General features: G+C 37.3%; 1 protein-coding gene across 3 annotated transcripts in view; it reads left to right on the top strand.

The window, feature by feature from the left end:
* Positions 1-18,881, top strand: part of eys (eyes shut homolog) — a 206,369-nt gene that overhangs the window by 65,700 nt on the left and 121,788 nt on the right. For all 3 annotated transcript variants that reach the window (XM_077582976.1, XM_077582977.1, XM_077582978.1), the window contains 6 exons: positions 1,222-1,335; positions 2,512-2,625; positions 5,447-5,644; positions 11,676-11,797; positions 13,400-13,518; positions 16,732-16,991. In XM_077582976.1, coding sequence (XP_077439102.1) covers positions 1,222-1,335; positions 2,512-2,625; positions 5,447-5,644; positions 11,676-11,797; positions 13,400-13,518; positions 16,732-16,991 — 927 coding nt within the window. The remainder of the gene's footprint in view (positions 1-1,221; positions 1,336-2,511; positions 2,626-5,446; positions 5,645-11,675; positions 11,798-13,399; positions 13,519-16,731; positions 16,992-18,881) is intronic.

Here is an 18,881-nt window from a genome sequence, read left to right on the forward strand (position 1 = left end):
AAAAGAATAATTTGAATATTTCATATGACATAGTTAGAGGCTCAAACAAGTCCATAAGTTTTTATGCATGCATTTTGCATTCATGTATTAGCCTTTGGCGCCACCTAGTGGATTTTTGTGTTAACACTCAACACACAAATTCCTCTATTTTCATGTTTATGACTCGTCAAAGAAGCGATTGCATCAGTAATCACGGAAAATGCATTATAACACATCAGGTTTACAGCATATCAAAAACTGTGATTTATAATGGGAGTCAATGAGCCAAAATCGGGCATTATTACAACAATTTCGTGTGAATCTCTCCCTCCTGTTTGGTAATAATGATGAATTACAGCATGGCGCCAATTTGAACTTCTACATTTTTAAACAATCCTGGTAAAATGTCAAGTCCCTAGTGTATTTTTTTCAAATGTTTTTTCTTTGATGAAAAACAGAAAAACATAAAAAAGCCAGAAAATGGACAAATAACATCCAGGGGTTGAACACTTCAAATTGTCCATAGGTGTGATTGTGAGTATGGTTGTTTGTCTCTGTGTGCCCTGCGATTGGCTGGCAACCAGTTCAGGATGTACCCTGCCTACTGCCTGAAGCCAGCTGGGATAGGCTCCAGCGCCCCCCGTGACTCTTGTGAGGAAAAGCGGTTAGGAAAATGGATGGATGGATGGATAAATCAGATAGAAGAATCAGCAACAAAATACAACAAGAAGAAGTTATTAATTACCTCCAACTTGCCATGCAAAATTGGTCAAATTCTGCAACTTGTAATATGAAATTATTATGTTAAAAAGTCCTATTTATCTTACAGATATTCATACTTTTTCATAGTTATTTAATTGATTACTAAGTAGTTTGAGACCATAAACTTAACAACGTTGCATCTTTATTAGCATTAATACTAATTTAGTAAATTTTATTTCAGAAAAACAACTTGATGTAATATTCTGTAAGCGCCTTCAGATGAAAACATTTGTTATTTAACACAATAAATACCCACACCATATGACTGTCACTTTAACATTCATAATCTATTACTTGAAACCAATTACTGTGAAGAGGGTATTCTAGGTGCAACCAGGCTTCACATTTAATATTCTATGCTGCATTTCGGAGCTTAACTGTGCTTAACGCCAACTTATATTCATCGGAGATGAAGGACAGTGAAAATGAGTATGGATCTTAATATAAGGCCCCTTTTCAATTCTCATGTCGTTCTCTCAGGCAGCTACTGTGAAGTCAGCTTAGACGAGTGTGCATCGTCTCCCTGCCTGAACAACGCCGCTTGTATTAACCGTGCCGATGGCTATGGATGCGTGTGTGCATCTGGATTTACAGGTTTGTAAAAGCATGTTCTGGTTTTGGTTCGTGTTTTTGCAAGATAAACGCTTATTGGAAAATGTTAGGTTTAGTTGTACTTCACAAATAATTGAATGTCTTCAGCACTCTTCAATTGTAGCATAAGAAATAAAATAAAAATAATTGAAGCACGATAAACCAGCAAACATTAAGTCAGTTGTCGGTGAATAGTTATTTTCCAACATGTGGTGCTGTGATACCCACTGTGAAAAAGAACAGAGATGAATAAAGAATCACTGAAATAATTCCCATGGTCAAAAATCAAACACAATAACTGCATTTGAACTGTTTCACTAATAAATCCCCACAGAGGAAGATTTGCTGTTCATTTTGATCAGTAAAACTAGCTGCACCATGGAATGTGGGGATCTTAGTGAAGCTCTGAATAATAGCTGGGAATAATATGTTGAAGAGAATGTTTCATTAAAAAATGTTTAGAAGATTCATGTTGAAATTCTTGACTTTATTGTGGGGGTTGTGTTTGTTGATGCCGGCACATGACAGTAGAAGAAACTGAGGTTAGTGTGGAAACTCTGAGTTGTGATTGTTTTTATGTATTCATGTACAAAATCTGCTTAAAATTATTAATGCACTACCATTGACAGATGTAGATTTCAAATATCCAAGGTAACTGTGAGGGCTGTCAGTGAATTTAAACAATGGCCCAAGATAGAAGAGCTGGATTAAAATCTGGACAATATTTCCCCTATATTTGTTGGCATTGTGAAAGAAGATATTTTTAAGTTTCTGGTCCATTTTAATTGTATCTACTTTGTCAGTGAATGATCTATGTTATCTGTGTTTACACTTGTTTATGTTCTGGACCTCTGGGATGATCTGGTTTTGGCATAGGTCTGCATTCCATGACGCAAACAATGTAATTCCAAAGGAGGAAAGCCTGTAAAAGTGACTAACGACACACCTTGCTGCTGTATCTTCTGTTTTCTTGATCTGACTGGCTCGTATTCAATGTGGCATGTTGAACATTTTTCCATGTTTCTATCGCACAGTTTCTATCATCTCCTTCCTATAAAAGACACAATTACTGTTGAGTGAATATGCTTGATATTAAAACAATAGCTACTTCATCCAATAATTACAGTAAAATGTTTTTGTTTTTTAATCATGTACAATGTTTATTTTATTTTATTGAAGGAACCCTTTGTGAACTTCACATTGATGAGTGTGCTTCATCACCCTGCAAGAATGGAGCCACATGCATTGACCAGCCTGGTAATTACTTCTGCCAGTGTCTGTCTCCTTTTAAAGGTAACCAACACTTGGGAATGGGAACCCTCCCCCCGCCTTCCAAAAAAAGCAAGAAAAAGTTAATTAACTTCACATACTATTATTTTCACCTGTCTGAACTCACTTCACATCTCAACAAAATGAACACATCTTCATTTACGAAAGACGTTAAAGAATAAACACGTGATTTATGGTGACTTACGCTTGTTCACTAATTAATGTGTAGTTCAAGTGTCATTGTATGGTTGCATAAACAATGCAGGTACTTTAGGTCAATGTATGATGATTACAATCGGGTGTGGCTTATATGTGTAGTATTCCCCAAATTTAGCTAGCGCGGTTTATAGTCAGGTGCGCCTTATAATCCAGAAATTACTGTAATAGGAATCAATTTGTGCAAATGGGAAATCAAAAAATCAACTCAACTGTGTATTACTTGTGGAGTCCCACAAGGGTCGGTTTTGGGACCAAAATTGTTTATTATGTACATAAACAACATTTGTATGGTTTCGAAAACCTTAAAGATTGTGCTATTTGCATATGACACAAACATTTTCTGTTTGGGGACAACCTGCAGCAGCTTGTAAAGGTGGTCACCAAAGAATTAAATAAACTTAATACATGGTTTGACTTAAACAAACTTTCATTAAATTTGAATAAAACCGACTCAGATGTTGTTTGGAAATCGTAAAATAAATACACAAATAATACTGAGGATTAATAACGTTCAAATTGAACGGGTTTATGAAAACAAATTTCTGGGTGTGATTCTTGACGACAAAATCTACTGGAAAGCTCATATAAAACATGTTAGGGCAAATGTAGCGTGCACTGTTGAATTGTTTGGAAAGGCCAGACACATTAAATGACAAAACAATGTATGTTTTGTATTGTTCATTAATATTACCATATTTGAATTACTGTGTAGAAGTTTAGGGTCTTACAAAAACACAATACAATCATTAGGCACACTGCAAAAAAAATAAAAATAATAGTAGGGTACCTTGAACACACCAATAAACTTTTTTTATTTTTTATTTTTTTACTGCCCACTCTAAAGTTTAGGGATCTGGTAGATTTAAAAACTGGACACATAATAAAATGCTGCCAGGCAACATACAAAAATTATTTACAGAGAGGGAGGGTTATTATCTGAGAGGGGAATTTAAATTTAAACAACATTTTGCTCGCACAAAACACAAAAGGATGTGCATTTCGATCTGTGGAGTGGTTTTGTGGAATGGAACATTGAAAGAAATACAAATATTGGTCAATTTAAGAAATTGTATAAGAAAATCATGTTTGCTAAACATAGAAGGGAATAATAATAATAAAAAAGTGGTTGGAAATGACATTTTTGTTAAGGCATATATGAATAATGAGTTTATAAGTGAGGTAAAATCGGCATAGGACTAGAAAAGCAGTTGCTTCATCTGATTCCCTTTCGAACAGTAAGTATTTTCTTTTGTAAATTAGTTTCATTGGAAGTCTGACACAATGAGGCTGTTTTAGGACCCAGACGCAGAGGCAGAGGTGGAGGGTTTAGCAGCTTTTATTTAGCAAAACAAAAGCTCTTCGTTGAAAGGGAGAAAGTAAATGCTATTCAAAGATTAACTGAAAGCGCTTCAAAAGGGAGGAAGTTCAAAACTACATTCAAAAACAAAAATCACTCTATGACTAAACAAAACTAAGCTTTACAAAATTACAAACAAAAGTTCTTTCACGAGACAAGGCGATAAAGGCAACAAGGCAACAAGGCAACAAGGCAACAAGGCAATACGGCAATACGGCAACAAGGCAATACGGCAATACGGTAACAAGGCAATACGGTAACAAGGCAATACGGTAACAAGGCAATACGGTAACAAGGCTGTGGTCTATGGCAGGCTTCAGTGGCTCAAACGAAAACACTTCGGCACAAGACAGGGGGAACGCAGACTATTTAACACATGAGGGTAATGGGGCACAGGTGGACACAATCAGGGATCAGGGTTGACACAGACACCACACGAGGAAGGGCAAGTGACCTGAAACGAGAGGATTCAGTTTTTTCAAAATAAAACAGGAAATGACAAGACACCCTCACCGCGGTGTGACAAAGTCATTACTATTATTTATGGATAACGAAAACCATTATATTTCATCCTTGTTTTGTGGAATAACTTAAATATGTCTGTTTGTTATTTGTTTTTGACACAATTGTGACATTATGCTTTTTTTGTTTTATTGTCATTTTAAATGTTCGAAATAAAGATGAGGAAAAAAAGTGAGCATTTTAGCCAAAATATTAAATATATGGTGACACCTGTATTGATTAACCATTCATGAATACAAATGACCTTCATTTAGAATCCTCAAATTAAATTGTCACACAACAATTGGTTCAACACTCTGGTCACATTTAATTGTTTACTGTCAACTAGTGATTCTTATTATTTCATTTAGAGTACTGAAGTTAATGGAGTGGATAGTACACTTTTTGTTCTTGGTGAATACATCTACACATCCATGTTTCCGTTATTATAGGAGGACATTTCATTAAGTCACATTAATATCCTGGAGCTCAATCCTAATCACATATCTCCTATTATGGCTTAATACGTCTTTTATGGTTTCCATTTAACAATCTGCTGAACAAGGAAACAATAACTAAATGCAATATTATATTTCTGAGATGTAATTGAATTTAAATATTTTGGAAAAGTAGACTGCGGCAGCTGTTAGTGGAATCTTGTGCTTGAGTTCAAAGAATAACACAATAGAAAAAAAAATGAAAAAAACAAAGCCTGGTATTTGATTCTATTTTCCACACCTTTGGATGCTCCTTTTTTATTCACCCCAGGTCCAAATTGTGACTTGTTACCCTGTGAGGCCAGCAATCCCTGTGAGAACGGAGCCTTGTGTGTGGAAGAGTTGGATGAGGACGATTACCCTTTGGGCTTCCGGTGCCGCTGTCGCAGAGGATTCACGGGCCCCCGCTGTGAAATCAACGTGGATGAGTGCAACTCTAGCCCATGCGTCAATGGATTTTGCTATGATGGTAAAAAAAAATTATATATACAATTCTTACCATGACAACATGCTTAATAATATTGTCACACTGTCTGACATTTTACAGCTGGGTCAATGCTGAAGCTAATAAGGGCAGTGTGAATGGGATGCTGCCATCGGATAATCTAGGACACTGTCTGTAAGCGTTAGCCTGCTTATTGGCATCACATAAAATGAAATCAGTGTAGCTTGAATTTGTATAATTGAGTATAAATGTTGTGCAACGTATCCAATCAAGGATGGCATGTGTCTGCATTCTGGTCATCCAAGTGAGTTCGCACCTATTGCAATGGATATGTTAAATTAAAAATGATTGGAAGCACGGTGGTATGGCAAATTACTTCATACAGTTAAGAAGTTCTGGGTTTGAAACTTGATCCGCCCACATTCCAAAACCATGCATGCTTGGTTAATTGAAGACGTTTATAAATTACTCATAGCTGTGAATGTGTGTGTGAGTAGTTGTTCGTCTATTAAGTATGTGCCCTGCAATTAATTGCCGACCAGTCCAAAATGTACTCTGCATTTTGTCCAAAGTCAGGTGGGACAAAACCCAGCTCACCTGTAACCCTAATGAGGATGAGCAGCACAGAAATTATATGGAAAAATGGACTTACTATAATGAAATATATTTACTGCCCGAAACCTGGCCTTATTTCGATGTATCAGTACTTAAGATCAGGAAGTAGGAATAAGAAGAATAGAAAAATGCGAAATTGGGATATGTAGGTCTTTCTTTAAAGCAGTGGTTTTTACCCTGGGTTTGATTGAACGCCAGGGGTTTGTTGAGCCAGTTTTAGGGGTTCAGTGAAGGTCAAGACACACACCCGACTCAGTAGTCGACTTGTGGCTGTTGTGATGGTATGTCGTGAAAAAATCAAATGTTGTTGCAAAAAAAAAAAAATGCTGTTGGACAAATATAAGTGTTAGTGCAGTTTGCTGCGTGTCCTGACTTATGTGCATCTACTGTATTTTATTCAGGTTGTTAATACAGGTAGTCCTCTAGTAACGAACATCCGATTTAGGAATATTCACAGATACGAACAAGGGCTGACTGATGTCCATAATCATGTCCGTTCATGAATTTTAGCACTGATTTGATTACTCTACTAACAAAATAAACAGACAATAAACATACAGCCTGGCTGAGCCTTACTTCCCACAATGCTCAAAGCTAGACTGAACACAACATACATCAGCAAAATGGAAGAATAGCGTCATAACCAGCATTATGTATGACGTGTATGACATCTTCTTTGCGCTGTAATCTGTACAATGTGCAATATGAATTCAAATGTATAACGAAAAGTATGGTGTTTCACAAGGTTTCATTCTGGAGCTACTGCTGTTCTCATTGTATCTGCTGCCCCTGGGTTCTATCTAGCGCTGTCAACGAACTGATTAATTAATCACAAAAAACTATCGCATTAATCATGAATTAACGCAGATTAATCGCACTATTAATTTTGATCATATCCTTTAGCATGACAACAAATGTTGAAGACATACAGTAACATAACAATAAATGTCAAAAGAATTAACACATAACCTGGTGCTCTTCAAATGGCGGGAAAACAATATTGATTTTAAAAAAAGCCTTTTTTATCAAGTCATTAATCTTGATTAATCAAAATTCTAAGATGTGATGAATCTGATTTAAAAAATGAATCGTTTGACAGCTCTAGTTATATCCTAAGAAAACAGCGGTGGTTGCTTTAAAATGCTCTATAAAATAGAGTTGAGTGATGGGAGTCAGTTTCCTAACTCCATAATTTGCAATGCCAAGTCCAATTCTAGTCCAGCTCAACTAGCTATCATTCCTTAAAATGCATGGGGATGGTGAAAACAATGCTTTCTGAATTCAAGGATGAAAATTAAAAGGCTACTCTCATTGTTCAGGTAGCCTACAAATCATATTTTGTTTTTCAATTAAAAAAAAAAAAAGGGTTCAGGACCTCCAACAACCCCTGCTTTAAATTTTTCTGTCATTGTTTTTTGGGGGGACTTCTTATGTATCAAATGTACTAGAAGTATAGGTACTTGGTATCGGTATCGGTGACTCTCATCCCTTATAATTACTATACAACTTAAGAACTAGCTCCACTAGTTCAACATTAATATTTTAAAAAAATGCATAGGCCTACTTAAACCAGTATTTTTCTAAAAAGTTGTTCCCCCCACCTCCTTTTTGTTTGAATTGCTAAATTGAATACCAAATTCCCAAAATGGTTAAGTTCATTCCTTTTTTGTGGAACAAACTTGTGTGCCTGTGATGTAGTGGCCCACTTCATTACCGTACACCTCAGCCAGCTGTCTGGACTAATCTTGATTGCAGCCAGTTCACTGCAGGTCAGTGACGCGCGGGGCCTCTCTAGGACCCACTGGCCTGCCGTTCAGCACCAGCTAGCCTCCATCCCAAGGGAGAGCACTACAGAGCCACAGTGGCTGAGATGAGTAATGCTGCTGCCACCCAAGACCAAAAGCATTTAATGAGAGTAATAGTGGCTACACACACCAAGACAGAGTGACAGCATAGATTACGTGGTAAATCTTTGGGATAATGAAGAATCCTGGGACCCTGACTGGGGAAGTAATAAATTCACTCCTGAAAGAAGCGCAATTATCTCTGTCACTGGCTAACTGTGCATCAATGTTGTGTTGCTGATACACAGTGATGCATCCCATGTCATTAGTAAGGAACGTGTGAGGTAGAAACACATTATAAACTGGCAATATTTTACTAAGTCCTGTAAGGAATTGACACATTTTGGAAGGTGGAAAAAAATCTTCTTCTCTTTCTCTTTTATTTGAACTGTGAACTCTGAATGACAGGCCAAAAAAAAGTTTAATTTAAAGATGGTTAATCCTTCTATTTTACTGGGTCAAAAGGTCCCACTTTCAAGTTAAAGAACAAATACTAGCTTTTCACTGTGACACTTGGCACCAACAGACTATGAATGGTTCATTTTAACATATTTGCAATGAAATCAGTTAATAAGCAGCTATAAGAATTAGGGGTGTGCCAAAAAATCGATTCTCATAAGAATCGCGATTCTCATTTAATAAGATTCAGAATCGATTTTAAATGTCCCAAAATCGATTTTATTTAAATTATTGTATACTGTCTTGCCTTATTCTGTGTGCGCCTTTATTTGCAGCGCTGTTCATGTTGTGCCCGATTTGGCCACTTAGGGGCAGTGTGGTTCCACGCGGTCTAATACACTGTTAAGCTGTAGCCACATTAGAGAGTAGAAGGAAAAAGTCACAATCAAGTTATTCCAATAAAAGTTGTGTTTTTTTTGCAGTGTGGAGCCGTTCTTTTGAGTGATAAAAGTGCTGCGAGTAGCGCGCTAATTAGCGAATCAGACTGGAGTAGATCATTATAATTCCTTGCACATCTATAGATTGAAGCAAAAACCATTGTCAATCAAATCATTTTGAATCAAAAATCGTTCCTAATCGAAAACTGATTGAATTGAATCGAATCGTGAGACATTCAAAGATTCCCACACCTAATAAGAATGTTTCTCTGGGTGCTTTTGGAAAATTTTGTAGTCTATATACCGGGCCAAATTGACCCAACATAGATTTGTATTTTTTATTTAACTTTTTGCTATGAAACGTCACATCAACAGACTACAAGAAATTGTTAAATTCAACATTTGTTCAATGAAAATGGTTAATTATGAGCTATAACAATGTTTATTGTGTTGGTTTTGGAATGTTAAATATTCCAGGTCAAATTGACCCATTTTAAGAGTGAAAAAATATAAACAGTTTCATCGACAGACAATTAAACTGGTTCACTTTGATATATTTTCAATTACAAGGTAAAATGTTTATTGCAATGCCTTTGTAACATTAAACATATTATGTGTGAAAATGATCCATTTTAGAGTTCCGTTTTAGAGTTTTAGAGTGAGAAAGTATAAACTGTTTCCTTGAAACTTGTCAATTAAATTGGTTTACTTTTCAATTATTTTCAATTAAATATTAGTTGTTTATCTGACTGCTTTTGGAACATAAAACATAGCCTTGGTCAAATTGATCCATTTTAACATTAAAGATACAAATGAGTAGGTTTTTTTGCTATGTGAAACTTCTCATCAATTAAAGTGGTTCACTTTGGCATATTTTTAATTAAAATGGTTACTGATGTAAATCAGAATGCTTTTGGAACATTAACTCTTTTACTGCCAAGGACGTTAAATGACGTTTAGTAAAAACCTAAGGAGGGCCGCCAAGTACGTTAAAAGACGTTCTCCATTTTTTTTTTTTTTGGGGGGGGGGAACGAGTGGAGGAAAGCCTTGGCCAGCTGTGGTGAAAGTTTCAAGCAGTTCTAGTTAGCCTAATGACTATTTTTGGCCCCTAGATGGCAGCAATGACTCTCTTTTGACAAGATTGGGTAGGCGTCAGTAGAAGACGTGAGGCGGAGCTAGATGGCTGAGGAAGCGAACAATGGCGACCGGTTGCAAGCAGCTCATCGACCAATGCTAAAGAGCACAGTGATGACGACGATGATGATGATGGTGGCTCCGAGGTTGACGCCGAAGTTGGAAGCTTTGACGCCGAAGTTGGAAGCGTTGACGCGGCGGCTATGACCACGTCATAAAGCCTCACCGGCTAGCGATGCTAAGACCGGAAAACGCGGAACCCAACCGAGCACTTCTGCTCAGGCGGACGTTGAATCGGACGACGAAGAGTGCCCCGAGTCCAATGCATATTCATCGGAGGAGTGGGTACAGTCTGCTACTTGCTATTCCCCGGAAAAAAAGGCCGTCAAGAAAGTGTAACGTCTGCACGCGAAAGGGGCAATCGCAGTGAAACGAATCTGTTGTGCAAATCCTGCTCCGTCTCCTTGCACGCAGGGGAGTGTTACAAAAAGAAAAACTGTATTTGAAACATCCACACAATTGTAAATAGTACCAGAGTTGCACACATTTGTTAATAGTTTGCCAAATTGTTTTGTCAAATTGTTACACTGTTGAATGGAAATAAACGTATTTTGCAATCTAAAAACACTTTTTCATTGTTGGTGGTAGTGTTTTACAGAAGTAAAGCACTATTTAGGTGTTTGTGGCATCATTCATGGACAAAAAGAAGTGTAGAATTCACTAGAGTGCATGAAATAACATCGTTTGACAAAAAGCTTGTTTTCTCCGTTTTTTGTTTCAAAACAGAGCATTTCGGTGAAACTAACCATTTTTTATTGTTGATTACTGAAAAACGGAATAAGGTAGAAACAAACTTTTTTTTCTGATGAAAGATGAGAGTCCAATCTTTCATTTGGTAGTATGCATGTTTCCATAGTCCAAACACATTTTCTGTGGACCTTGAAAGATCAGTCAAAATGCTTAAATCGGCTGGCACTGGCGGCATCCCTTTTCTGAAAATGTCTGGCAGTCAAAGAGTTAAACATAGCTCGGGTGAAATTGACCCATTTTTAAATTTAAGAAGTACAAATGAGTTGTTTTTTGCAAAGAAACTTCATCAATAGAGAAATAAAATAGCTTATTTTGACATATTTGCATCATGTGCTATAATTCATTGCCAGGGCGCTTTTGGAACATTTAATAGCCCGGGTCAAACTGACCCATTTCAAAGTTAAACAACTTCAAATAGTTGCATTTCATGATTAAACTTCAGTTGGTAAAATTGGTTAATTTAAAATATTTGCAATGAAATTGTTTAATAATGTTTATTGAGAAACATTTTTATACCCTGGATCAAATTGACCCGGGAACATTATTGCTATTCCTGAGAAACCAACCTAACAGGAGGGTTAAAGTGCCAGACTCTATCAGACTGATCCATTGAACGCTGCTGTGTGGTGGTGAGCTGTACTGTTAGAACCAATCCATTCATTTGAACAGTTGTCATTAAAAGAATGGCTCCACACTGAGAAATTATTGGTGATGCTAGCAATTAGCTGTGTAGAGATGACGCGCTACCTGCTGAGAGCAGTGACAAGTAATTGATGATGCAAGGAGATGTAAGTAAACTGCTGATCTCGTTTCAGTTGTAGATGGCTTTTATTGCCTTTGCAATCCTGGCTATGCTGGCCTGCAATGTGAGAAAGACATTGACGACTGCATGGGCAATCTGTGCAGTAGCAACTCAATATGTAAGGATCTCCATCTGGTAAGTAGACAGATTTTTTTTTCTTCTATATGGCCGTAAAATGGAGTGATGTAATAGATTTTGAAAGGGCTTTCAAATGGAAATGTGTCCCATTAACCAGTGCAGTTGGTAATACCCACTACATATGGACTGAAGTGATTCGCATAAGGTATTGCAGACTGCCTGATGACCATTATGCTTTTACAGCATAGTGACATGCGTGTTGTAGTAAAATATACACAGCTGTCTGATATCATTATTAGTTGCGTATTCAAAGGGAGAGGAAATGTGTCAGTACCATCAGGGTTGTGTAGGCAGTTCCGACAGACTGTCTTGGTCTCATTGTGGGATTTATTCACCAAGTGAGTGATTTAATTAGGAAAAGCAAGCAAGTAGTGACTCATATTGAACCTGATTGCATTTTTTGTATGTCCTTATTTAGTTGACAACAGACAGTGCCTCTGCTGGTTGCAGATAAGTAGTGCAGTCAATTTGCCCCCCCCCCCCTGCCTCCGTGGTTCGGTCAATTCTTCTTCTTCTTTTTTTTGCCCTGTGATTGACTGGAAACCAGCCCAAAGTGTCCTAAAAGTCATCATGCCTATCGGTAATATCAAATATTTTCTCCACTGGAACATTTTACTGGATTTTATTAATTTTTTCGTCTAACCTCTCCCGAAACTCATTATGAAGACTTTTTTTGCTACATGGTCTTGTTTACAGCCTGGCCATCGCTCTCTCCGAATACAGCGTCCTATGGAGCTTATTTTGGAAAATTGCTGTCCCTGAAGGTGACTTAGCAGCAAAAATGAGATTATGTTCTATTGCCAGGGGTAAAGAATTCGAATATCCTGAAGGTATCTAATTTATCATGAGACGACTGCACCCAACATCCCCCCCCGCACCCACCAGTCATATCAGGAACATTTTAACGGCACCCCCTCCGCCGTAACATATTTGCAATTCTGATTAGCATACGTACCTTCAACCTGCAGCATCCTGGTCCTTTAGACAAAACATTGGCAATGATGAATCTTGGAAAAGCCTTTGACCACACAAGTGTGCCGATCCCTTATGCAAAGTGCAATCTAAATTAAACCAGTTCCTTGTGGTTGCACAACAAACCATTAATCTTCCATGATATGATTAATTGTACAAATGCAGATTGCAGTGATGACATAAAGGACACATCGCTCACATGCAGGCAGTGAAATAAACAAAGAGCCGAATAAAGCAGATATATTTTAAATGTTCCCAGCAAAATATGTAGATGATATTGGAAGTTACCATATGCCTGGAATGACATAAACTGAAAACCAGCTTTCATTTCATCGACGCGGTGGGTGGGAGGAGAAATGCATATGCAGTGATGCGAAATGTACGACAAGCGTGACTCTTCCACAGTTCAAATATATTCCCAAATGGAATGCATATTTGATGCGAGTGGGGATTTTACTGTTTATTACATTCGTTTTTTTTCCCTTTCTTTTTGCCAGCATGTGTATGTTAAAATGCAACAAAGTTATTTAAGCAGTCCTAACAAATGTTAAGTGTTCCCGTCCGTTGGCCATTTCCCACTCTAATCCGAAGGCTTCCTTTGTTGTTGTTGTTGTTGTTTTAATGCAGAGTTACGAGTGTGTATGTCACGCCGGTTGGGAGGGAAAGTACTGCCAACAAGAAATTGATGAATGTTTGTCACAGCCCTGCAAAAACAACGCCACCTGCACTGAACTCAACGGCTACAAGTAGGTGCATGTGCTAGCATGAGGGCACTAGATAGGGGAGACCGGCGCTAGTTGTATTACTTTTCATACTTTTATATATTTCTATGAATCAATACATCAGATATTTCTTTGGTCCTTCCTCGGGTCTACTGACGGCCTCACGACTCTGGCTGGAAGTGTTCGGTTTAGGTGAACGGTATGGGATTTTTTAATAGGTTTTAGGTGAACTAATGAATACACACACACTCGCACGCACGCACGCACACACACACCCACATACACATACTCACCCACATACAAAAAAACACACAAAAAAAGAGAGCAATGATGATGACATATCAAATCGGTAAAATTACCGAATGAACAATACTGAGCTCTCCAGAATAAAAAAATAAAATAAAAAAATAAAAAGATATAAACAAAATGTGTACCAAATGAAAGACCAAGTGCTTGGGTATTTTTTTGTATTTTTGTCATTTTCATAATTTGTGTCAGTGCAGAGTTATAAGCCATCAAATAGAGTCAGTGAACATGTGACATGTTACCCCACCAACGGGCACGTTGTTATACTATATGGGGTAAGATGTCACACTGGATTTTGCAACTAATAAAACAAGGACAAACTTATCCTTGTTCTCCTGTTTATTGTTTGTTTGTTTTTGCAGCCAGAGAAATATTTTGCCATTAATTTACAAAACTTAGCATAGTCATTGAGCAAATTTTATCATCAAATATTACAAAAATGGATTAAAGTCCTTCGGAAGTGCTGGCATGCTCTCAGCCTCAAATGCCTTTTTTGCTTCCCTTAAATTGGAAATTTGAGATAAAATTGAATTAAAAAAAAAATGAAGCATTTCAGTTAACTCATGGATGGCTCATCATGAAGCTTAAACCAGTCCTGATTTGTGGGCATACTGTAGTTTGTACAACAGGAAAATCTATTTTTTAACAATGAACCAGAACATGGCAAATTAATTTCCTCACTCATCAGATTCTATCATCTGAAGAATAATTCTGGCATACGTAGACCGAGTTGCCAGAGGTGCATTTTTCATTGGCCCATTCTTTGCATATGTGACAACAAACTCCAAAATGACTGAGACAAGTTGCCCCAAACTACCATGTAGGCTAATACTTGCTCTAGTTTAAAGTTAGCTTAATACAGAGCAGTGACTGAGGCATGACAAGATGCCTGAATCTCTCTATCGAGTCCAAATAATTTGCGGCTAGAATTTGCACTGCAAAAAACTAAAATCTTAAATAAGATGTAATTTCTTAAATTTAACCTAAATTTGTTTATTTTGATTTGATGTTATTTTTTTACCTAAAATGAAATTGTCAGGCAAGATCATTGTGCTTTTTTAAAGATACTTATTACTTAATTATCTTATTTGATCAAGCAGTCTTGGCATTGAGTGTTAACAGCCAGTTTTAAGTACTGTGAAGATTAAAACAAGCATTTCCCACATTTTAAGATAACAACTAACCAACATCAAAGGCGCTGAAATGGGGTTTCATGAGTTTTCTTATTTTAAGATTTTGCATAATCTAGTAATAAGATACATGGAAAAAAATACAAGTATATGTAAACAGACGTGCAATATGGTTCATTTTGTTATATTTAGTAAACTCATTTTTCCTTTGTTCAGTAGCAGCTCAGTAGTCTAGTGGTAGAGTGCATACCCTCAGACTTGAAGGTTGAGGGTTCAATTCCTGGCTAGGTCATGACAAGGAAAAAGTTACATCCCTGCATGACATGCCGACTGAGTTTTCCCAATGTTTTTTAAAAAACACTCGTGCATTTTGAGAAAATAGTTCTATTACAGCTTGAAAAAAGTCGACATTACTTGTTTTTAGTCTGAAAATACTAATAAAATTGAATATTTTCAAGACCGCATATGGGGCTATTATTATGTTCTTATTTTTCAAAATCTTACAGGTAAATCTATGTAAAATTTTCTTGTTCTGTTGGCAGATAATTTTGCTTATTTGAACTAATAATTTTCTTATTTTACAATATTTCTTTCTTACATTTTCTACAGTACTTTTTGCAGTGTGTCAATAATGTCATTTTATTGGTAAATTACATAATGAATTGAACATGGCAGTTAAAACAAATGAGTCAATGACTGACTGCCTCACAGCGTGAATTTTTTCCAGGGGTTGTGTGACTCATTGGAGATGTCTAACTGCTTCAGCAAAAAAAAAAGAAAAGAAAAGGAATGGAAGGAAATGTGTTTTAGTACTCACTGCCACCAAGTGGAATACTCACCTGCTGCTTCACTGCTTTAGATCCCAAGCCCACACTCTCACTTTGCTGGATTGAAACTTCTTAGCTATTATACTGTATGTGTATGTTAAAGCTACTCCAGTGATTAGAACAGCCTGGCTCAAGTGCTAGAGAGGTTGCAGGTTCAATCCCTTAGTGAGTTGTCAGAACCTTTTGTACACCTAGAGAGTCCAACCAGCAGCTGTTTAGGATGATATGTCTGAACATATTGGAGATGAAACACCTGAAATATTGACCTCCACTCTAATAGATGCCATGCAGGGCACGTCCTCCACTTGAAAAAAGTCCTCACCCCAAATTGAGGCCTCTTTTTTTCCTCTCAAAAAAGAAAACAGGTGGTGACTGTTATTACTTTAGTATGACTGATACTCTCATACATCACAATCACAAAAGCACTGGGTGAGTTCACAGATGTTGTTCACACACGGGCATTAAAGAGTTAGCCTACCTCTTGAGCCCAGCTGGATTGATATACATTGCCAACTACATGGCTAAACAAAACAGCAGTACCTTTACTGAAGCATGTAAACAAACAAAGTGAACCTTGGATGTTGTAAAGAGCTTACTTTATGTGAAGATTATTTTTTATTTCATTTTTTGAGTATTCCAGTTTGCCGTCTCGCCATCCAAGGGTCTCACTTTTTATTTGCACTTTCTCTAGTAACGTAACGAAAAGTGTGGTGTGTTTGGGGGGGATTGAATGAAATAATAACATTCCAAATAATTGTTTACAGAACGAATTAAACTTGTAAGTCCAGGTTGGAATACATACATATGATTTGCAATTTTGAGCCATTCAGTCTGACCATTTCAGCTGTAGTTTTGGGAATACCATCTAGACCGTTAATGGTATTTATTTATTCAGTACATATTCAGTATGCAGTATCTTTACTCAGTAAGATTTGCAGAAGCATTTTTTTCCTTCCATTTTTGGTGTCTCCAAGGTGTATATGCTCACCAGGCTGGACAGGTGTGGACTGCGCTGAGGAAGTGAATGAGTGCGAATCTGGGCCTTGTCTAAATGGAGCTCGGTGTCAGGAGTCACACGTACCTGGGGATTTCTTTTGCATCTGCCCCCCTTTTCTCAGCGGTCCATTGTGCAACCAGCCTTATGACCCATGCGATCCCTTCCACAATCCCTGCCTGCACAACTCCACCTGCCTGACACGCTTCGATGGAACGGCCTTCTGCACATGCCCAGCTGGTAAGTGTGCACATGGCCTCATCCGCACATTGAAGGTTTTTTGGGGGGAGGCTAATCTAGTGTAACTACACTAATAGCTTATTCCATTTCAGCAGCCAGGCTAATTTTAAGTACAGACAGGCTTCCAATTGAGACGTAATTTATGATGCAGAAACTCATAATTTATTTATTTTTGGCTCCCATCAACAACAATGAAATCTATAAGACACTTGAAAAAACAAATTTGGCGCATTTTGGTAAAAAAAGAAAAGGAAATTAACCCACTAAACACTGCATTACAACCACATGATCTAATGCAAATTCAGGGTTTCAAACATGCATGAATGAAATTTCTCAAATAACGTTGAAGATTTCTAAATAGACGGCTAAATACAGTGCATTGCGAAAGTGCTAGCCCCCTTGATTTTTTTACCTTTTTACCTTTTGCAACATTTCAGGCTTCAAACATAAATATATAAAATTTAACTTTTTGGTAAAGAATCAATACCAAGTGGGACACGATAGTGAAGTGGAACAAAATTTGTGTGATATTTTAAACTTTTTCAAATAAATAGCTGAAAAGTAAGCCAAAATTAGTCATCCCCTTTTCTCTCAGTGCAGCCATCTGACTCCAGAAGTTTCCAGATAATTTATGAATGACCCAATGTTCGCCTACCATTGATACCTAAATTAAATATGCTGAGGATAAACAGATGAATGCAGAATATTGAATTGTGAATCGCTACTGCCACATGTGGCCGAAAAATGAAACTCCACACTCCCTTCTTCACGTACACAATGTGCACATGACATCACATCCGCAGACAGAGGGCGGGAAATTTGAACCTGAAGGAGTGCCTTGGGAATCCCTAAAGAAAGTCGTTACTGTCTCTTGTGCAAATTGAAGAGTGGAACATGCAAAAATAATTCACTGACAGTTTAGACAGCTGTATATTTTGTCAAGCAATCTTCTGAATTTTATGCATAAATTTATTTCGACTCACAAAGTGACTTTCCCCCACTGAAAAGTTTTTCAAAACAGCTGTAGAACAAAACTGAAGCTTCTGCCACAATTTCACCTCACCTGATTCCACCATATGGTCACGATTTGCATTCATTTGTATATTTTACCATATTTTACTTTTTTTTTTCCAAACCCACTTGTGCTGTGGGCTGTTTGGTGACTACTCATATTTATTTTTCTTGTAGATCAGCAAACTTGCGATGAATTTGTAGTCTGTGTGAAACAAGTCAGTTTAAGCACCACCTGTCAGGCAGCAAGCAATTAATGCTAATGAGATAGAGACCGATATTGGTTGAACTGTTGTTGTAAGTCAATCTGGAAAACAATATAAAAATGTGTTTCTTAGATAAAATTGTCTATAATAACCATGTATGTTGATGAGGTGACCTCTTGAGAGGTTTAAGTTGATACTTCAGGAATTGCTGAGCGTTTGACTGCTCTAAAGTACCAGTATCACTGTTCTGTGCCTAATGGCACTATCAGTGAGGACAGGAAGCGATGTTTCCAGATATAAATAGAACGGCTGGGTTGCTTTCTGAAGGTTTCCTTGGAGAGGAATAAGAAATTAGGTGCTTGCTGCATACATTAGACCAAGAGCTTTGCGTGGGCTCGCTCGTTTTCCCTTCACGAAAGCTTGATGACTCACCCCTCGCATTATTATTCAGCATACATTCATCCTACGTAGCTACTACTTGTTGGGTTGTTTTGGCTTTTTTTGTCTTCCGTAAACTAAGCTAGATAAAAGAAGTTTCAAAAAGACCGGATTCACAATACTTAAGTATATAAACTGCATTTTAAAATTTTGCAAATAATTATAATCTCCAAGGCTAAAAACAAGCTTACAACTGGGATAGCCCAGACAAATAGAATGCATGTGATTTATATTC

This window comes from Vanacampus margaritifer, chromosome 12 (assembly GCF_051991255.1).
Source record: "Vanacampus margaritifer isolate UIUO_Vmar chromosome 12, RoL_Vmar_1.0, whole genome shotgun sequence".
In the NCBI taxonomy this organism is placed as follows: Eukaryota; Metazoa; Chordata; class Actinopteri; order Syngnathiformes; family Syngnathidae; genus Vanacampus; species Vanacampus margaritifer.